The sequence below is a fragment of the Myotis lucifugus genome, unplaced genomic scaffold (assembly GCF_000147115.1).
Source record: "Myotis lucifugus unplaced genomic scaffold, Myoluc2.0 scaffold_584, whole genome shotgun sequence".
NCBI lineage: Eukaryota > Metazoa > Chordata > Mammalia > Chiroptera > Vespertilionidae > Myotis > Myotis lucifugus.
This window is the reverse complement of record NW_005871632.1, coordinates 85,403-100,320: the sequence shown is the minus strand read 5'-3', so window position 1 is coordinate 100,320 and position 14,918 is coordinate 85,403. Positions and strand designations below refer to the sequence as shown.

General features: G+C 43.1%; 1 protein-coding gene and 1 long non-coding RNA gene across 4 annotated transcripts in view; one reads left to right on the top strand and one right to left on the bottom strand.

The window, feature by feature from the left end:
* Positions 1 to 1,947: 1,947 nt before the first annotated feature.
* Positions 1,948 to 8,786, bottom strand: LOC111823612. The gene is made up of 3 exons (XR_002826682.1): positions 7,665 to 8,786; positions 5,890 to 5,974; positions 1,948 to 2,247 (listed from the first exon to the last, which is right to left on the bottom strand). It is a non-coding gene; the product is annotated as an uncharacterized LOC111823612 (long non-coding RNA).
* RAB10 (RAB10, member RAS oncogene family) overlaps positions 8,752 to 14,918 on the top strand; it is a 46,476-nt gene continuing 40,309 nt past the window's right edge. For 2 of the 3 annotated variants that reach the window (XM_014446881.2, XM_023745815.1), the window contains exon 1: positions 8,970 to 9,624. In XM_014446881.2, the coding sequence (XP_014302367.1) occupies positions 9,498 to 9,624 (127 nt within the window). In that variant the 5' untranslated portion in view covers positions 8,970 to 9,497. Of the gene's footprint in view, positions 9,625 to 14,918 lie in introns of all 3 variants that reach the window. The other variant, XM_006104582.3, reaches the window with a different exon arrangement.

Here is a 14,918-nt window from a genome sequence, read left to right as displayed (position 1 = left end):
AAATATATATGAAACCTCATAAAGTACGGTTTTGTATGTTTTTAATTTACATGAATGGCATTGTACTATAAACCATTTTGTTTTTGTTTTGTTTGTTTTTTTAATATATTTTTATTGATTTCAGAGAGGAAGGAAGAGGGAGAGACAGAAACATCAATGATAAGAGAGAATCATTGATCGGCTGCCTCCTGCACGCCCCCCACTGGGGATTGAGCCTGCAACCCAGGCATGTGCCCTTGACTGGAATCGAACCTGGGACCCCTCAGTCTGCAGGCTGACGCTCCATCCACCGAGCCAAACCAGCTAGAGCTGCTTTTGTTTTTTTTGTTTCAGTTCTCCATGTTGCTGTATGTGCAGCTGGTTACTAGCTTATTACTGTTATATAGCACTAGAGGCCTGATGCACGAAGATTCGTGTAAGAATGGGCCTTCCTTCCCCTGGCTGCCAGCACTGCCTTCGCTCCGGTCAGAGCCGCCTCTCCGCCTTCCCATGCTGCCCAGAGGCCCAGAGTGGCTGGGGCAGTGCGGAACACCTGTGTCGTTGCCATGGCGACGACGACGCAAGCCTCCTGCCCTGCCCCTGGCCACTAGGCGCCTGTGTATGCAAATTAACCTGCCATCTTTGTTGGGTTAATTTGCATACTCACTCCTGATTGGCTGGTGGATGTCACAAAGGTATGGCCAATTTGCATCTTCCTCTTTTATTAGTGTAGATTTTATAGTATGTGGGCTAAGCCATGGACAGGGATGCTATAGGCTCAATTTTCTGTACAATAGAGGATGTTCTTACACGGTAGATGGTAGATGCTAGAATGCTGACCCAAACCCTCCCCAAGCCTAATCTCACAAACACTTTAGAATTGACTCTGAACTCATTAGACCAGTTTCTTCCCTCTAAATGGCCTGAACTGATCACCAGAATTTGGCCTGTTTCTGTGAGGAACTAGGAAGACATTGTTTTTTGCTTTGCTTGTTTGCTAATTTATTAAAAAACTGAAGTGATAACAACCTTGACTTGGGTCTGAGTTGCCCTATTAGCCAATTTTCAAACCCAAGCCAACCCTTTGGGACCAGGACTAACCAATACGCATCCACCACCTTTTATTTATTTATGCCCCTAGTAACAGATGCTTAGATTGATTTCAACATCTAGCAGCCACAATCAAAGCCATGATGAGAATTTCTCTTGGACACACCCAGGAGTGGTACTGTTGGGTCACAGGCATGCACATCATTTATTAAATATTGGCTGATTACTGTGCAGAATAGCTGGACCAGATTGTACTCCTACCATCTACGCATGAGAGTTCTTATCTCTCTACATCCTCACCAACACTTGGAATATCCATCTTTCTAATTTTTTATACTCTAATGGACAGAAAATACTATCTTAATGTTGTTTTAAGTTAAACTTATCTAATTACAAATGAGTTTGAATATTTCTTCATATATTTTTCTTATACTTCTGTGAGTTGCCGATCCTTTGTTTTGTCTATTTTAATTTGTATATGTAAGATGTAATTTTTATCATAATTTATTGGAAAGTTTTAGTAACTTAAAGAATGGTTACAATGTAAGCTTGATCTGGAAGGTGGTTTCTTCTCAATCAGGTATTACATCGCCTCAGTCTTAGGGAGTATCCCAATCGGCCCTTATTTCTATAACCTACTAATGTTAGCCTGATCCAGGCATCTCCACAGGGTTATGTCCTCAATTCTAGCACAGTTCTCAATTATGAATGCCACATTCCAAGAGGGTCATATGTAAACCAGAATGGTGTGCTGTCTTATATGAAGGAAGTTCACTTGGAGCAATTTATAGGAAAATACCAATGCTATCTTCAACTAGTTGAAGAGCTATCACATGAATGTGGGAAAAGGTTTATTCTATGTTGCTTCAAAGGACAGAATTAAAGCAAATCGGTGATGTGACAGGGAAGCATAGTGAGCAGTATAGGAACACCATTCTGTCAAAAGTCAGTCCTTTTCAAAATATATCTTTTTTTATTGATTTCAGAGAGGGAGGGAGATGAGAGAGATAGAAACATCAATGATGAGAGAGAATCATCCTGCACACCCCACATTGGGAATTGAGCCCACAACCTGGGCATATGCCCTGACCAGGAATCGAGCTGTGACCTCCTGGCTCATAGGTTGATGCTCAACCACTGAGCCATGCTGGCTGGGCAGAAGTCAGTCTCTTTGGCATCAGGAGGCTCACAAGCAGTATTCACTGAGGCTAGACAGGCCTGTGATTGTTAACCATCGGAAAACACATATATAATTACATATTGCTTTTGTGATTAATCACTATGCTTTAATTATGTTCAATTTGTAACAATGAAATTGGGGATCACCACAACATGAGGAACTGTATTAAAGGGTCACGGCATTAGGAAGGTTGAGAACCACTGTTATAAGGGGAAGAGAACCAATGTTTAAGGAACTGCTAGTCCCACTGCCAGGTTCTTTGCATGAAATATTTTAATTTTCACCATAGCTTGCGTTGGTAGTTACTGATAACCTCACTTTCCAGATGAGGAAACTGAAGTTCGAGTAAGTAGTAATTATAGAAGATGACCAGTTAAAATGAGCTACAACAGGGATTCAAGATAGAATAGGGATTCAACTGTGACTCCATTATATCATGCCATGAGTCTATATGTCATAAATGTGGCTTCATATTTCTTAGCTTCACATAGAGTTAAAGCATTTTCCTCTTGTCATTGCTTTTTTAGGTCTGATGGGTCTGTCTCTAGATCTTGACACTTGAAGGTACAGTTTTCTAGAGAAATAGCTAAAGTTGAATTAATTTCTGTTCCATTTGGGTTTCAAGTCTCTCTTTGAGCAGCCCTCTGTCCTCACTTTGCCAGGACTCCCCTGATCCTCAAATGGAAAATGTTTTCTCAGTTCTTGTGCTGGTAATAACATTTCTGAACATTAACTAACGGCCAAAGACAGTGTCTTCCTTAATCCTCACTCAACCCTATAGTAATTTCTATCTTGTTTTCACTTTGCAGAATAGAAAACAGGTTCAGAGAGGTTAGGTAACTTACTCAAGGTCTCTATCTCACAAGAGACAGATGTGGAACCCTAGGTTTAGTCAACTCCAGGCCCATGTTTTAACCACTATGCTGAACCAATTGCTCCAACATAGGTGAGTTGGGATTGATCTGATGGAGTTGATGGTATGAAGTTTTCAGTGTGTGTTTGTGAGGTTCTGCTGCTTTTAGCCACTGAATTTCTTTCTTTTGGTCTCATTAATCCTTTTTTTAAAAATTGTTTTTATTGATTTCAGACAGGAAGGGAGAGGGAGAGGGAGATAGAAACATCAATGATGAGAGAGAATCATCTATTGGCTGCCTCCTGCATGCCCCACACTGGGGATCCAGCTCACAACCCGGACATATGGTCAGACTGGGAATCAAACTGTGACCTCCTGGTTCATAGGTCACTGCTCAACCACTGAGCCGTGCCAGCCTGACTCATTACTCCTTTTGATGATACCTTTGAATCTTGGCAACTCAAGTCATTCCAATTCTTGCTTCTTCTAGTTTTAATCTTTCATTTCTCCTTCTCACCTATTCCTGTTCTTAGCTCAACTTTTTTCTGCTTTCTTTTTCCTTATGGTGCAATTCATCTCTCTTACCTCTTTTTTTTAAAAAATATATTTTATTGATTTTTTACAGAGAGGAAGGGAGAGAGATAGAGAGCTAGAAACATCGATGAGAGAGAACCATCGATCAGCTGCCTCCTGCACACTCCCCACTGGGGATGTGCCCGAAACCAAGGTACATGCCCTTGACCGGAATCGAACCTGGGACCCTTCAGTCCGCAGGCCGACGCTCTATCCACTGAGCCAAACCGGTTTTGGCATCTTACCTCTTTTTTTAAATAAATATATTTTTATTGATTTCAGAGAGCAAGAGAGAGGGAGAGATAGAAACATCAATGATGAGAGAGAATCTTTGACAGCTGCTTCCTGCATGACCCCTATTGGGGGATTGAGCCCACAACCCGAGTATGTGCCCTTGACTGGAATCAAACCTGGGACCCTCCAGTCCACACGCCGACACTCTATCCACTGAGCCAAACCAGTTAGGGCTCGTCACTCTTACCTCTTAATAATAATGGTAATCACTATGTTTGCATAGTGTTTTATGCAACATAAAGCACATTAATTTGTATTATCTTGTTTAATTTTTTAATCAACCTCATGAAGTACTATATCCTTTTGTCATATTAAGAAAATATGCTTAGTGAGGTTAAATGAATCATCCATTGTCACAGAGTTAGTCAGTAACAGAACAGGTTCGTGAGTACGTTTTCTGCCTCCCAGCTTAGCGTTCATTCCACTATCACAATTGCTCTATTAGCCTTAACAGTATTTCTTGTTCACAGAAATAAACTTTATCATGGAGTTAGGTGAGTTCTTCATATATTTTCTTAAATAAATAAGTAAAACATTCCTCCAATAGTTTTATCTTTCCATTACTTTTGAATTTTCAATTTTCCCCCAACATTTTGAAAATTTCTGCAAGTTAGTATTGTTTTCTAGGAAACAAAACATGAATCTCTTTCTGAGTTTCATTTTCTTTTTCCTTCAATAAGCTTGTTTTGATTTTCTAGTATATTTAAGGTAGTGTACAAAGTGATATATACAATAGTCACACCCCTCAAGATTCCAATTTGAGAAAATAAGATATGCACATAAGTATCTTTCATAAAATGTAGAAAATGTGTCATAAGATATGTCTAATTAGAGAGCTATAGGCAGAATATCCATAGGGCTATTAATGCTAATATTGGTTATCTCTGGGGGTAAAAGTGTTTTCTATTTTTTTAATTTATTTTTTTATTTAAGTATAGTTGCTATACAATCTTATATTGATTATATTAGTTTCAGTTATACAAAATAGTGATTCAACATTTTTATACCTTACAATGTGATCACCCCATTAATTCTAGTAATCATTTGTCACTGTGTGAACTTATCACAATATTATTGACTATATTTCCCTTCCCCTTTGTACCCTCTCACCCTCCCTCCCTTCTGGTAACTGTCCCTTTGGTTGGAGGTTGAAGTTTAATAATTAAAAATTTTCGTTTTGTTTATTGGCAGGTTCTAAGTATCTAAGAATAAATATATATTACTTGTGAAATAAAAGGGGGAAACATAATTGATATCTAAAAGTGAGATACGAGTTCCTTGGCAAGAGTGTTGGGGAAGACAGTCTATGGTGAGGACATTTAAGCTGAAGACTGAAGAGATGTAGCTGGGGTGAGGAGAGTGCATTTTGTATAGAGAGAACCACATTAAATTAAGCATGAAATCAAGCAGATATATAGTAACTGTGAAAAAGAGGACTAGTTCATCTTGTCTGGAGACTAGTGTGTGAAAGCTAGGATAGGAAATAAAGCTCACTGGCTAGGGCCTGGAGCCCCTTAAGTGCCAACTGAGGAGGCCAACACTGAGGTATCCCTGGAGGAGACTAGAACAAACACATCAGGTGGCCTGGGGAAGGCTCAGGGGGCAAAAATTCTCTAACAGGAGGTATGACTAAATCAAGATACGCAGACAGAGCAAGATATTGGCAGGCTATGGTGATAAGAAAAGTTGCAGCCTCTTGGCAATCAGTAGTATCTCATGGAAGTCCCTGGGAGACGATTGGGAATACGGACATAGCAAATAGGCAGTATAGAAATAGGCTAAGTCCCTGAGGTTTTACAGCAACGTGATGACTAGCAGTGGGGCTACCATTCAAAGGAAGACTCCATTCTTAAGAAGAACAGAGAGAGCAAGGGGCGGAGAGATTAAGGAGGAAGAAATCAGGTACAGAGACTGGAAAATATACACAGGAAGAGGGATAAAGATGATCCAGAGTCAATACCTCTTGAGGCAGAGATTTCTTATAAAGCAGGTCCTGAGAGTTGATGCTGAAGATTGGAACTATGAGCTGGCCAGCTGTGCGTTATCTAGAAAAATATAGAAATAACACCTTAATAGTATAAACATATAAATATACCAATTTTCTTTCTTGGCTTTGCAAATATTTGGACTAGATTTTTTGCAGAGCAATTTTGAAAAAGGCGTAAACCCTAAGCTAGTACTAAATTGGCACTTTCTGCCGAAACCGGTTTGGCTCAGTGGATAGAGCGTCGGCCTGCGGACTGAAAGGTCCCAGGTTCGATTCCAGTCAAGGGCATGTACCTGGGTTGCGGGCACATCCCCAGTAGGAGATGTGCAGGAGGCAGCTGATCGATGTTTCTAACTCTCTATCTCTCTCCCTTCCTCTCTGTAAAAAATCAATAAAATATATATTTTTTTAAAAAATAAATAAATAAATTGGCACTTTCTTTCATTTAGTTTGAAACTTTTTCAAATATTACTTCACAACTCTAGGTTTACCTTTTAGGCCTACATACACCCCCATTTTATTCTTTTTTTCAAGAGTCAGGGGATCTTCCATGCCTGACCACTCCAGCTGCCTTCAGTGGTAGATATGGCTTGAGGCTTAGGCCTCACTCCAGCAAAACCTTTAACTAACTTTAGGGAAGCCAAACATTAAGTACTGGCAGAGCCTTCCAAGTCTCACTTTCATGCAATATGGTGTCCTGTGGAGGTTTGCTTCTCCTTCCCCTGGCCCATATAGTGTTGGCTCTGCCACTAACAGTGTGATTTCTGACAAGTCCCTAACCTCTCTGAGCCTTAGACTCATCTGTAAATTACAAGCACAAGTTAAATTATGATTTAAAAGATATTACAGCCCTAAAATTCTAAGATCCTAATCCAATAATAAATAAATTTTATTAAGAAGTACAATTCTTTTAAAAAATATTTTTATTGATTTCAGAGAGGAAGGGAGAGGGAGAGAGAGAGAAACATCAATGATGGGAGTGAATCATTGATCAGCTGTCTCTTGCACCAATTGAGCCCGAAATATGGGCATGTGCCCCAATGGAGAATTGAACCATGATATCCTGGTTCATAGGTTGATGCTCAATCACTGAGCCTCGCCGACTGGGGGGATAATTGGTTCTTAAAGTTTGGAGTCAATGGAGAAAAGGCTCTAATTAATGAAACTGCTGAAAACATGGTATAAAGAATACTTTTTAAAAGTTTTTCGTTTTTAGCTGCCCATTAACCCCCAAATTTATATAGGGAAATTAATTAGGCTCTCTACATTTAAAAACCATAACAATTCTAAAATGCTTCACAACACTGAGGCTTGAGTTAATAGAACTTATTTTGAAAGAATCAAGCTAACAAGATATTCCTGAGGTGCTCAGGGTTGATTCTGAGTTGATAATAAAACTGTGAAGCACTGACCATCGCTCATTTTGTGATTCCCATAGCTAGCCTATTTTAGAATTGTTGGCCTTATCATAATAAGACATTCCCAATTGAAAGAAAGAACAACGTTTAGATGACAAGACTAAAAAGAGCGAGCATAGAAACAAACTGAAGAGCAAGATGTACTAGAGAAGACAAGCATCTTTAGTAATGAAGCTTAAGGGGTCATTTTGAAGGAAGAATGTAAAACAAGTCTTTAAAGAATGGGTGACTGAGATATGATTAATTGCCTGAAAGACTAATTTTAATTACATATTAAATAAACAAACATTTTGGTGGTGGGGGTGTGTGTAAAAATGTAGTTCTCAATACCGTTTCTTGCTTTTCAGATGTCTCAGTTTTCCCGTGTCAGGTGGAACCAGCCCAGGTTCAACCACGCTGCCATCCTAGGTGTGCTTTGGAGCCATGAAGCACACTGATACTGGTAGGGCAGGAGTGTGAATATTGATTAATTGATTGATTGATTTCAGAGAGGAAGGGAGGAGAGAGAAACATGAATGATAAGAGAATCACTGATCGGCTGCCTCCTGCACGCCCCACAAGCGATCAAGCCCACACCGCGGGCATGTGCCCTGACCAGGAATCCAACCCTGACCTCCTGGTTCATAGGTCCAGACCCAACCACTGAGCCACGCCGGCCTGCGCTGGAGCATGGATATTTAAATTACAGAAAGGAGGACGAGGAAAGGGTAGTCGTTATAAATAAGGCTGATGTGAGAGAGGAAGGATGTAAGGTGTAGGAAAAGAAAGTGCAAGAAGAGACCGTGTGGGGTTGGGGTTGGCTTCGCTATGCTCCAGTTTTGGACACGGGCGGCTCGATTTTGGCGGGAGGGAGGGGACCTGCCTGCTCGGTCCAGCGCCCTTGGGCTCTCCGTATTCTAAATGGACGCCCAGGCCCGGAGCGGGTTCTCCGTGGACAGCACCGCGCCGAAGGTTCCACGTGGTGGGCGGGTTCTCCCGGCGCCCGGGTGTCCCTCAGCCTTCCACGCCTCGCCCTGGAGGATGACATCATGCCAGCCAGAGCAGCGTGGCCAGCTTTTCCATGTCAAAGCTCTCGAACGCCAACTCTTGCTCCTTAAGTCAAACGGGATGTAGCTTTCACGTTCCCCCTGTCACGACTAGCCCACCACGGAGGGCACGCCAGGCTGCGCCGCATGTCAGCCAAGTATTAAATGACCGAGGCGCCGCGTTGACGAGGTTCAGCTACACAGGAACCCAGGGCCACCAAGCCGGCCGCGGCGCCAAGAGCAGCTCGACACCCGGTGACACACAGCCCGGGGCATCCTCCTCGAAGCGGGCAGGGAGACCCCGGGACTGAGAAGGGGGTGAAGAGGCTACGCCAGCCGACCGCGCCTGCGCAGTTACTACGCAGCGCCACCCGCGCGGGGCGTGCTCGTGCCGCCGCGCACCCTATCAGGCGGCCGCAGGGAGCGCGCCCGCGGCCTCGCCCTCTCTCGCCCCGCCCCTCTCGCCTCCGTCGGGCCTGAGGCTGAGGCTTGGAGACCCAGCGCTCCGCCCCCCGCCCCCGGCTGCCCCCACAGCCCCTGGCGCGCGTGCGCAGAGGCGGCCCGCAGGACGAGGGCGCGAGGGAAGGGCGGGCCTACGTCCTTGCGTGAGTCAGGCAGCGCGCACGCCGGCGTGAGAGGGCACGGGGAAAAGGTGGCTCTGGCCGGGCGGCTCGGCTTCCTGTGGCTATGTAGCTGAGCTCTCGGCTCGGGGTCCTCCTTGGCTGCCATCGCCGTGCCCTAGCGCGGAGTTTCGGCTCGGGAGAGAGACTGTCTTCACGCCCTCCGCGCTCCCTCGACGGCCGAGCTCGCCGGCTCGCCCGTGGGAGCGTCCCGGCCGAGCAGCCCTGAGGGGGGAGGGGAGGCCATTTTGTCCCGACCGACTCCCCGGAACCGGGCAGAGCGGCTTGGGAGAGGCTGCGGAGCCGCGGTCGCCGCCCTCGGAAGCGCCGAACGCCGCCACCGTCGGTGCTTCCTCGACGAGGCCGTTCGGAGGTCGCCCGCGCCCTCTCGAGCCCTCCTTTTTTCCCACGCTTCCCCGGTGCTCCGGCCTGAGGACACCCGAGCGAGGAGTTGGCCCTAGTGAGAGGGACCGATCCCTGGGGGCCGCCCGCGGCGAGCGCCGGAGCCGCTCCTCCCAATGGCGAAGAAGACGTACGACCTGCTTTTCAAGCTGCTCCTGATCGGGGACTCGGGCGTGGGGAAGACCTGCGTCCTTTTCCGCTTTTCGGACGATGCCTTCAATACCACCTTTATTTCCACCATAGGTAAGACCCGTGGGAGGACGGCGAGTGGCCTGCGTGGCTGCAAACCGTTTCTTTTTTCACTCCGGACATCTTGCTTCCCGGAATAGACGCCTTTGTTTCAGTGATTCCCATCCCGGGCGACAGACCCAAGTTACTGTTTTTGAATCGGCATCGAGCTCCCCGGGGCGGGGTCTCCCCGTGGCTTTCTGTCCGGCCTCCTGCGTCCGCGTCTCCCTTTCTGCTCGCTCGGTGCCCGTTGGTACAAAATGGGCAGCTCCCACAGGTTACTGTTTCTTTAAGCGACTGGACTGGCCTTTTCCATACCCATGTGGCCGTCCTAGATGTCGGTATCGGCACGGGCTGGATTTTAGTGGTGGCGATGGGAGCGGCCGGTGGTAGTTATTTGGCAAAGGCCTGGTCTGTACTTCAGGGTAAAGAGAAGATTCCATATGGTCATGACTTAGAGTAAACTTGAGGGTGGGTGGGAGGAATCGCCAAAGCTTTAGATGAGAGGGGAGAGGGGAGCTGGGCCTCAGGTGACTGATTCATTGAGGTGTCAAACAATCGGAGGCTCGTGGTGCTTGGGGTGGGACCCTGGCCTGCCGGCCTCCACTGAGCTTTCCGGGACGACGGCAGAATCAGCAGACTCAGGGGAGGGGATCTGCTTTCTCTCTCTCTCTCTCTCTCTCTCTCTCTCTCTCTCTCTCTCTCTCTCTCTTTTTTTACCCCCAAAGTTTCTGTTTTACTTGACGCTAGAACTTGCAGGTCAGTATTTTGCCAGTCATAGCCCTAGGGCTTCCCATGTACTTTCACCTCATGTTTCAGAATTACTTACTGTGATTCTGAAGATGGACTTTTTTTTTTTTTTTTTAAATCGGTTCCCCGTTTAGGAAAAGAAAAGGGAAGGCTCTAGGAAAGTCCCTGTTGACCCTGGTGGGAACAGTTAGTGGCATTCACACAAATTGTGTGGAATGGATTGTATGGGAATCCCGCCCCCAGTAAATACCTTAAAGGACACCTGGTTGCCTCTGTCCCTTGAAGGCCAGCACTCGGTCTTGGGACAGTGCAGTGAAACTCCTTTTTGGTTTTTTGTGGGTTTTTATTTTTATTTTTTTAGTGTAACTAGATTTATGTTTAGATGATTTTTAAAAGTAACTGCAGTCTTCTTTGAACTCTGGAAATTGTCAAGCTTAAGCTGATTTCATACAATTTATAGCATTATTGAAGTTGATTTGGATCTCTTATGACATATATATATAAGCTACTTAATTCATTCTCATAAGTTGTGTTGACATTGAATTGAGCAAGTGATCATTTAAAATAGATTTTTATTTAATTCCCCTTTTTTTGGAAGGGGAGTGACAGCCTAATAATTGTTTCCTGAGTATTTTACTGTTCTCTTGACCTCTCATAAACTTAGTGAAACTTAGAACTTGTGTCTGCCTGTGGGTTAGCACTTCCTACCACTAAGATTACTTTTAATATTCCACTTCAGTAGTAGCTGGGTGAGTTAGGTGATTAGATAGTTAAGCAAACATTTATCGAGTACGTAATGCTGGGCGCTGTTGTAGGCACTGCTGATAAGTGATGATAAGAGACCCCTTTAGGGGCAGTCTAGTGAGGACAGCCACATTGGAGTGTGCAAAGTGCTGCATTAGGGGTAAGCATAGGAAGGAGGGGTGACTAGCCTCAGTTGTGGAAAGTCTGTGTTGGCATGCATGGAGATGATGTTAAAATGAAGCCTCCTGGCTGGGACGCTCAGTTGGTTAGAGCGTCATCCCCATATGCCAACGTTGCAGGTTTGATCCCCGGGCAGGACACATGCAAGAGACAACCAGTGAATGCATAAATGGGTGGAACAACAAATCGATGTTTGTCTCTGTCTGTCTATCTCTCAATTCCTCGTTTTCTCTAAAATAAAATAAATTAAAGCCTGAATGACAGATAGGAATTGGACTAGAGGGGTGGGATAGAGCCTTTCTGGGAAAGGGAGCGTAGAAGAAACCTGTAGTAAGATCAAGGATTTAATTCATGTGATCAACTTTAACCTGCCATTGAAAAGGGTGGGGTGGAGATCAGGAAACAAAGCATTAACTCCATCTACTCCACTCTTTTTTGTAATGGGTGCACACTCCACTAAAACATAATCCTGTAAGATAATGACATAATGTTTTTGTGTAGTCCTTTTACGTGGGAAAATGTGTGATGGTTCGGATAAAGCCTGCTGGGTTGGAATTGTTTGGCAGGTTAATGGGACTTTGGCAAGTTACTTAACCTCTCTGTTTCAGTTTCTTCTTTAGTGTTAATGATAGTATCTACCACATAGGATAGTTATGAGGATTTTATGGGTCAATGTGAGTAAAGCGCCTAGCACGGTGCCAGGCACACTAAGGGCACAGTACATATTAGCTATATATAGAATATGTGACCCTTCTGCTGCTCAAGGGTGGCAGAACAAATTACTTTATGGATTGAATGTCCTACACAAGTGGCCACCCTCATATTTGCGAGTGCTCTGCTAAACAATTTCACTTTAGATTCTGAGACTCGCATTTTGATATAAAAATGTTTGATATGTTTGATTATTTTTTATATGGTTTATTGAACAGTATAAGTTGAGAAATGAATAAATAAATAAGTATAAAATTCTGAGTACAGTTCTAACATGTATTAGCTCTGTGTGCAGATTTAGAAGTCTACTATTGTCTTAATCCAGTGCTGTCCAAAAGAAAAAAAATGTGAGCTACAAAGATATTATTTTTTAGTAGCCACATTAAAAAAGTAAAAGATGCGCTGGCTGGTGGTTAGAGCTCGGGTTCGGTCTCTGTTCCCAGTCAAGGGCACACACCTGGGTTGCAGGTTCAAGCCTTTGGGGAGTGAAGCATGTGGGAGTCAACCAGTTGATTTGTCTCTCTCACATAGATGTTTCTCTCTCTCTCTCTCCCTCTCCCTCTCCCTCCCTCATTCCCTCCTTCCCACCCCACCATCCTTCCCTTCCACTTTCTCTAAAAATCAATGGAAAAAATATTCTCAGGTGAAGATTAACCAAAAAAAAAAGTAAAAGAAGAATTTAATAATATATTTTTGCTTACTTTATTCAAAATGTTTTATTATGTAATCAATATTAAAAATTTTTGCGATATTTTACATTCTTTTTCTCCAGTGTGTATGTTATACTTACAGCTCATTTTTAAAAAAATATATTTTTATTGACTTCAGAGAGGAAGGGAGAGGGAAGGATAGATAGAAACATCAATGATGAGAGGGAATCATTGATCGGCTGTCTCCTGCATGCCCCCTACTAGGGATAGAGCCCGCAACCCGGGCATATGCCCTTGACCGGAATCGAACCCGGGACCCTTCAGTCCGCAGGCCAATGCTCTATCCACTGAGCAAAACCAGCTAGGGCACTTACAGCTCATTTTAATTTAGGCACATTTTAAGTGTGGCAATTGGCTACCATATTGGACAGTGCATGTCTATATAGTTTGTCTAAACTAGCCAATTGTCTAATGTGCAGATAACTAGAAATACTTTGAATATATACTACTTTTAGGACATTTAAAATTTTATCAGTTGACTAGGAGTTTTTTTTCTGTTTCATTTTGCTCTTTAAAAAAAAAATCTAAAAGATTCTCTAATTATAAATGATAGTGAAATTTGAGTTGTCACCTGATAGTGAAAACCTCCTGAAGTTTGAATAGAAGTTGTTATCTTGCAAGTTCAGAGGGGCCAAACTGTCGATATAAAGAAAGCCACCATTTTTTCAGGCACAGCCATTTCAGTTACTTATTGGTTATTGATTCTTGGAAGAAATAATTTTTATAGGCTTATGGTGCTTGCTTACAGTGGTCACAAAGACTACTGCATTTAAATTTTTCTGTATACTTTCAGTTTCCACACATCTATATGAGAAATTATGTATGATGCTCATAAGATTTACTGCAGATGGTTGCAAAAAATAAAATTACTGGTATGTTCCACACTCACTAATTTCAAAGTGAATAGAAGGACAGTAGAAACTCCACAAGGGCAGAGATCTTTGTCTTCTTTTTTTGCTGATAGATGTTCAGCACCTAGAAGAGTCCTTGCATTTCATGGGTTCGTGATAAATAATGATTGAAAACAGGCAGACAGGTAGTACAAGCAGGATTCTCTAATACAGAATTGGGGCTTGTTTTATTTTAATATTTTCCTGTCTACCTACTTCCTGAGTATTATATATGTGATGTAGATTGGGATCAGATTTTACTTAAGAATATCAGCTGTTTGGCTAATAGAGTAATTTAAGGGTAAAACTGGTCTTGGAAATTCAAAGATTGAGAAGTATTTACTAAATAGAGTTACTGGTTTTGAATGAGCAGATTTCAGTGGTTGATCTGACCATAACCCTCTTGGCAGTAAAGCTCAGGAAAGCATTACCCTTTAGTGATAATGGCAATTACATAGACTTGTCCCAAAGTAGAAATTTTTGGTGGGCTGTTTTACTGAATGTATACCTTTTGGTATTGTTAATCCTCCTTCCACCTCTAGATTATTATTACTTTTTTAAAATGTATATGTTTTTATTGATTTCAGAGAGGAAGGGAGAGAGAGAAAGTGATAGAAAAGAGACATCAGTGATGAGAGAATCATTGATCGGCTGCATTCTGCATGCCCCCTACTATGGATGGAGCCTGCAATCCAGGCATGTGCCCTGACCAGGAATCAAACCATGACCTCCTATTTCATAGGTCAACACTCAACCACTGAGCTGTACTGGCCAGGCTATTATTACTTTTTCCATACGGTATATCTTTCATGGGAAATGGAGTTTCTGGGCTTTGTATAAGAAATTAAATTGGTAAAGCCTCTTGTTCCTAGGAAAGGTATAATGAATGCATCCTTTTTGTTGTCTTTCTGGGTGTTTTTACTGAGCTTTAGAAGAGTAGGATGGTTTCACTAATCTGCATTTAAGAACTGGTTGGTTAAATTGAACTGAGCCCATTTTATATGGAGAAGCTACTTTTTAGAGCAGGGGTCCTCAAACTTTTTAAACAGGGGGCCAGTTCACTGTCCCTCAGACCGTTGGAGGGCCGGACTATAGTTTAAAAAAAAACTATGAACAAATTCCTATGCACACTGCACATATCTTATTTTGAAGTAAAAAAACAAAACGGGAACAAATACAATATTTGTATTTGCATGTGGCCCGCGGGCCGTAGTTTGAGGACCCCTGTTTTAGAGAAATGAGTAAAACCTTTGTCATATTAAACATGTCTGTGCTTTGCTGTGATACTCAGGCAGCAAGTGGCTCATGCTGCAGGAATGCCAGA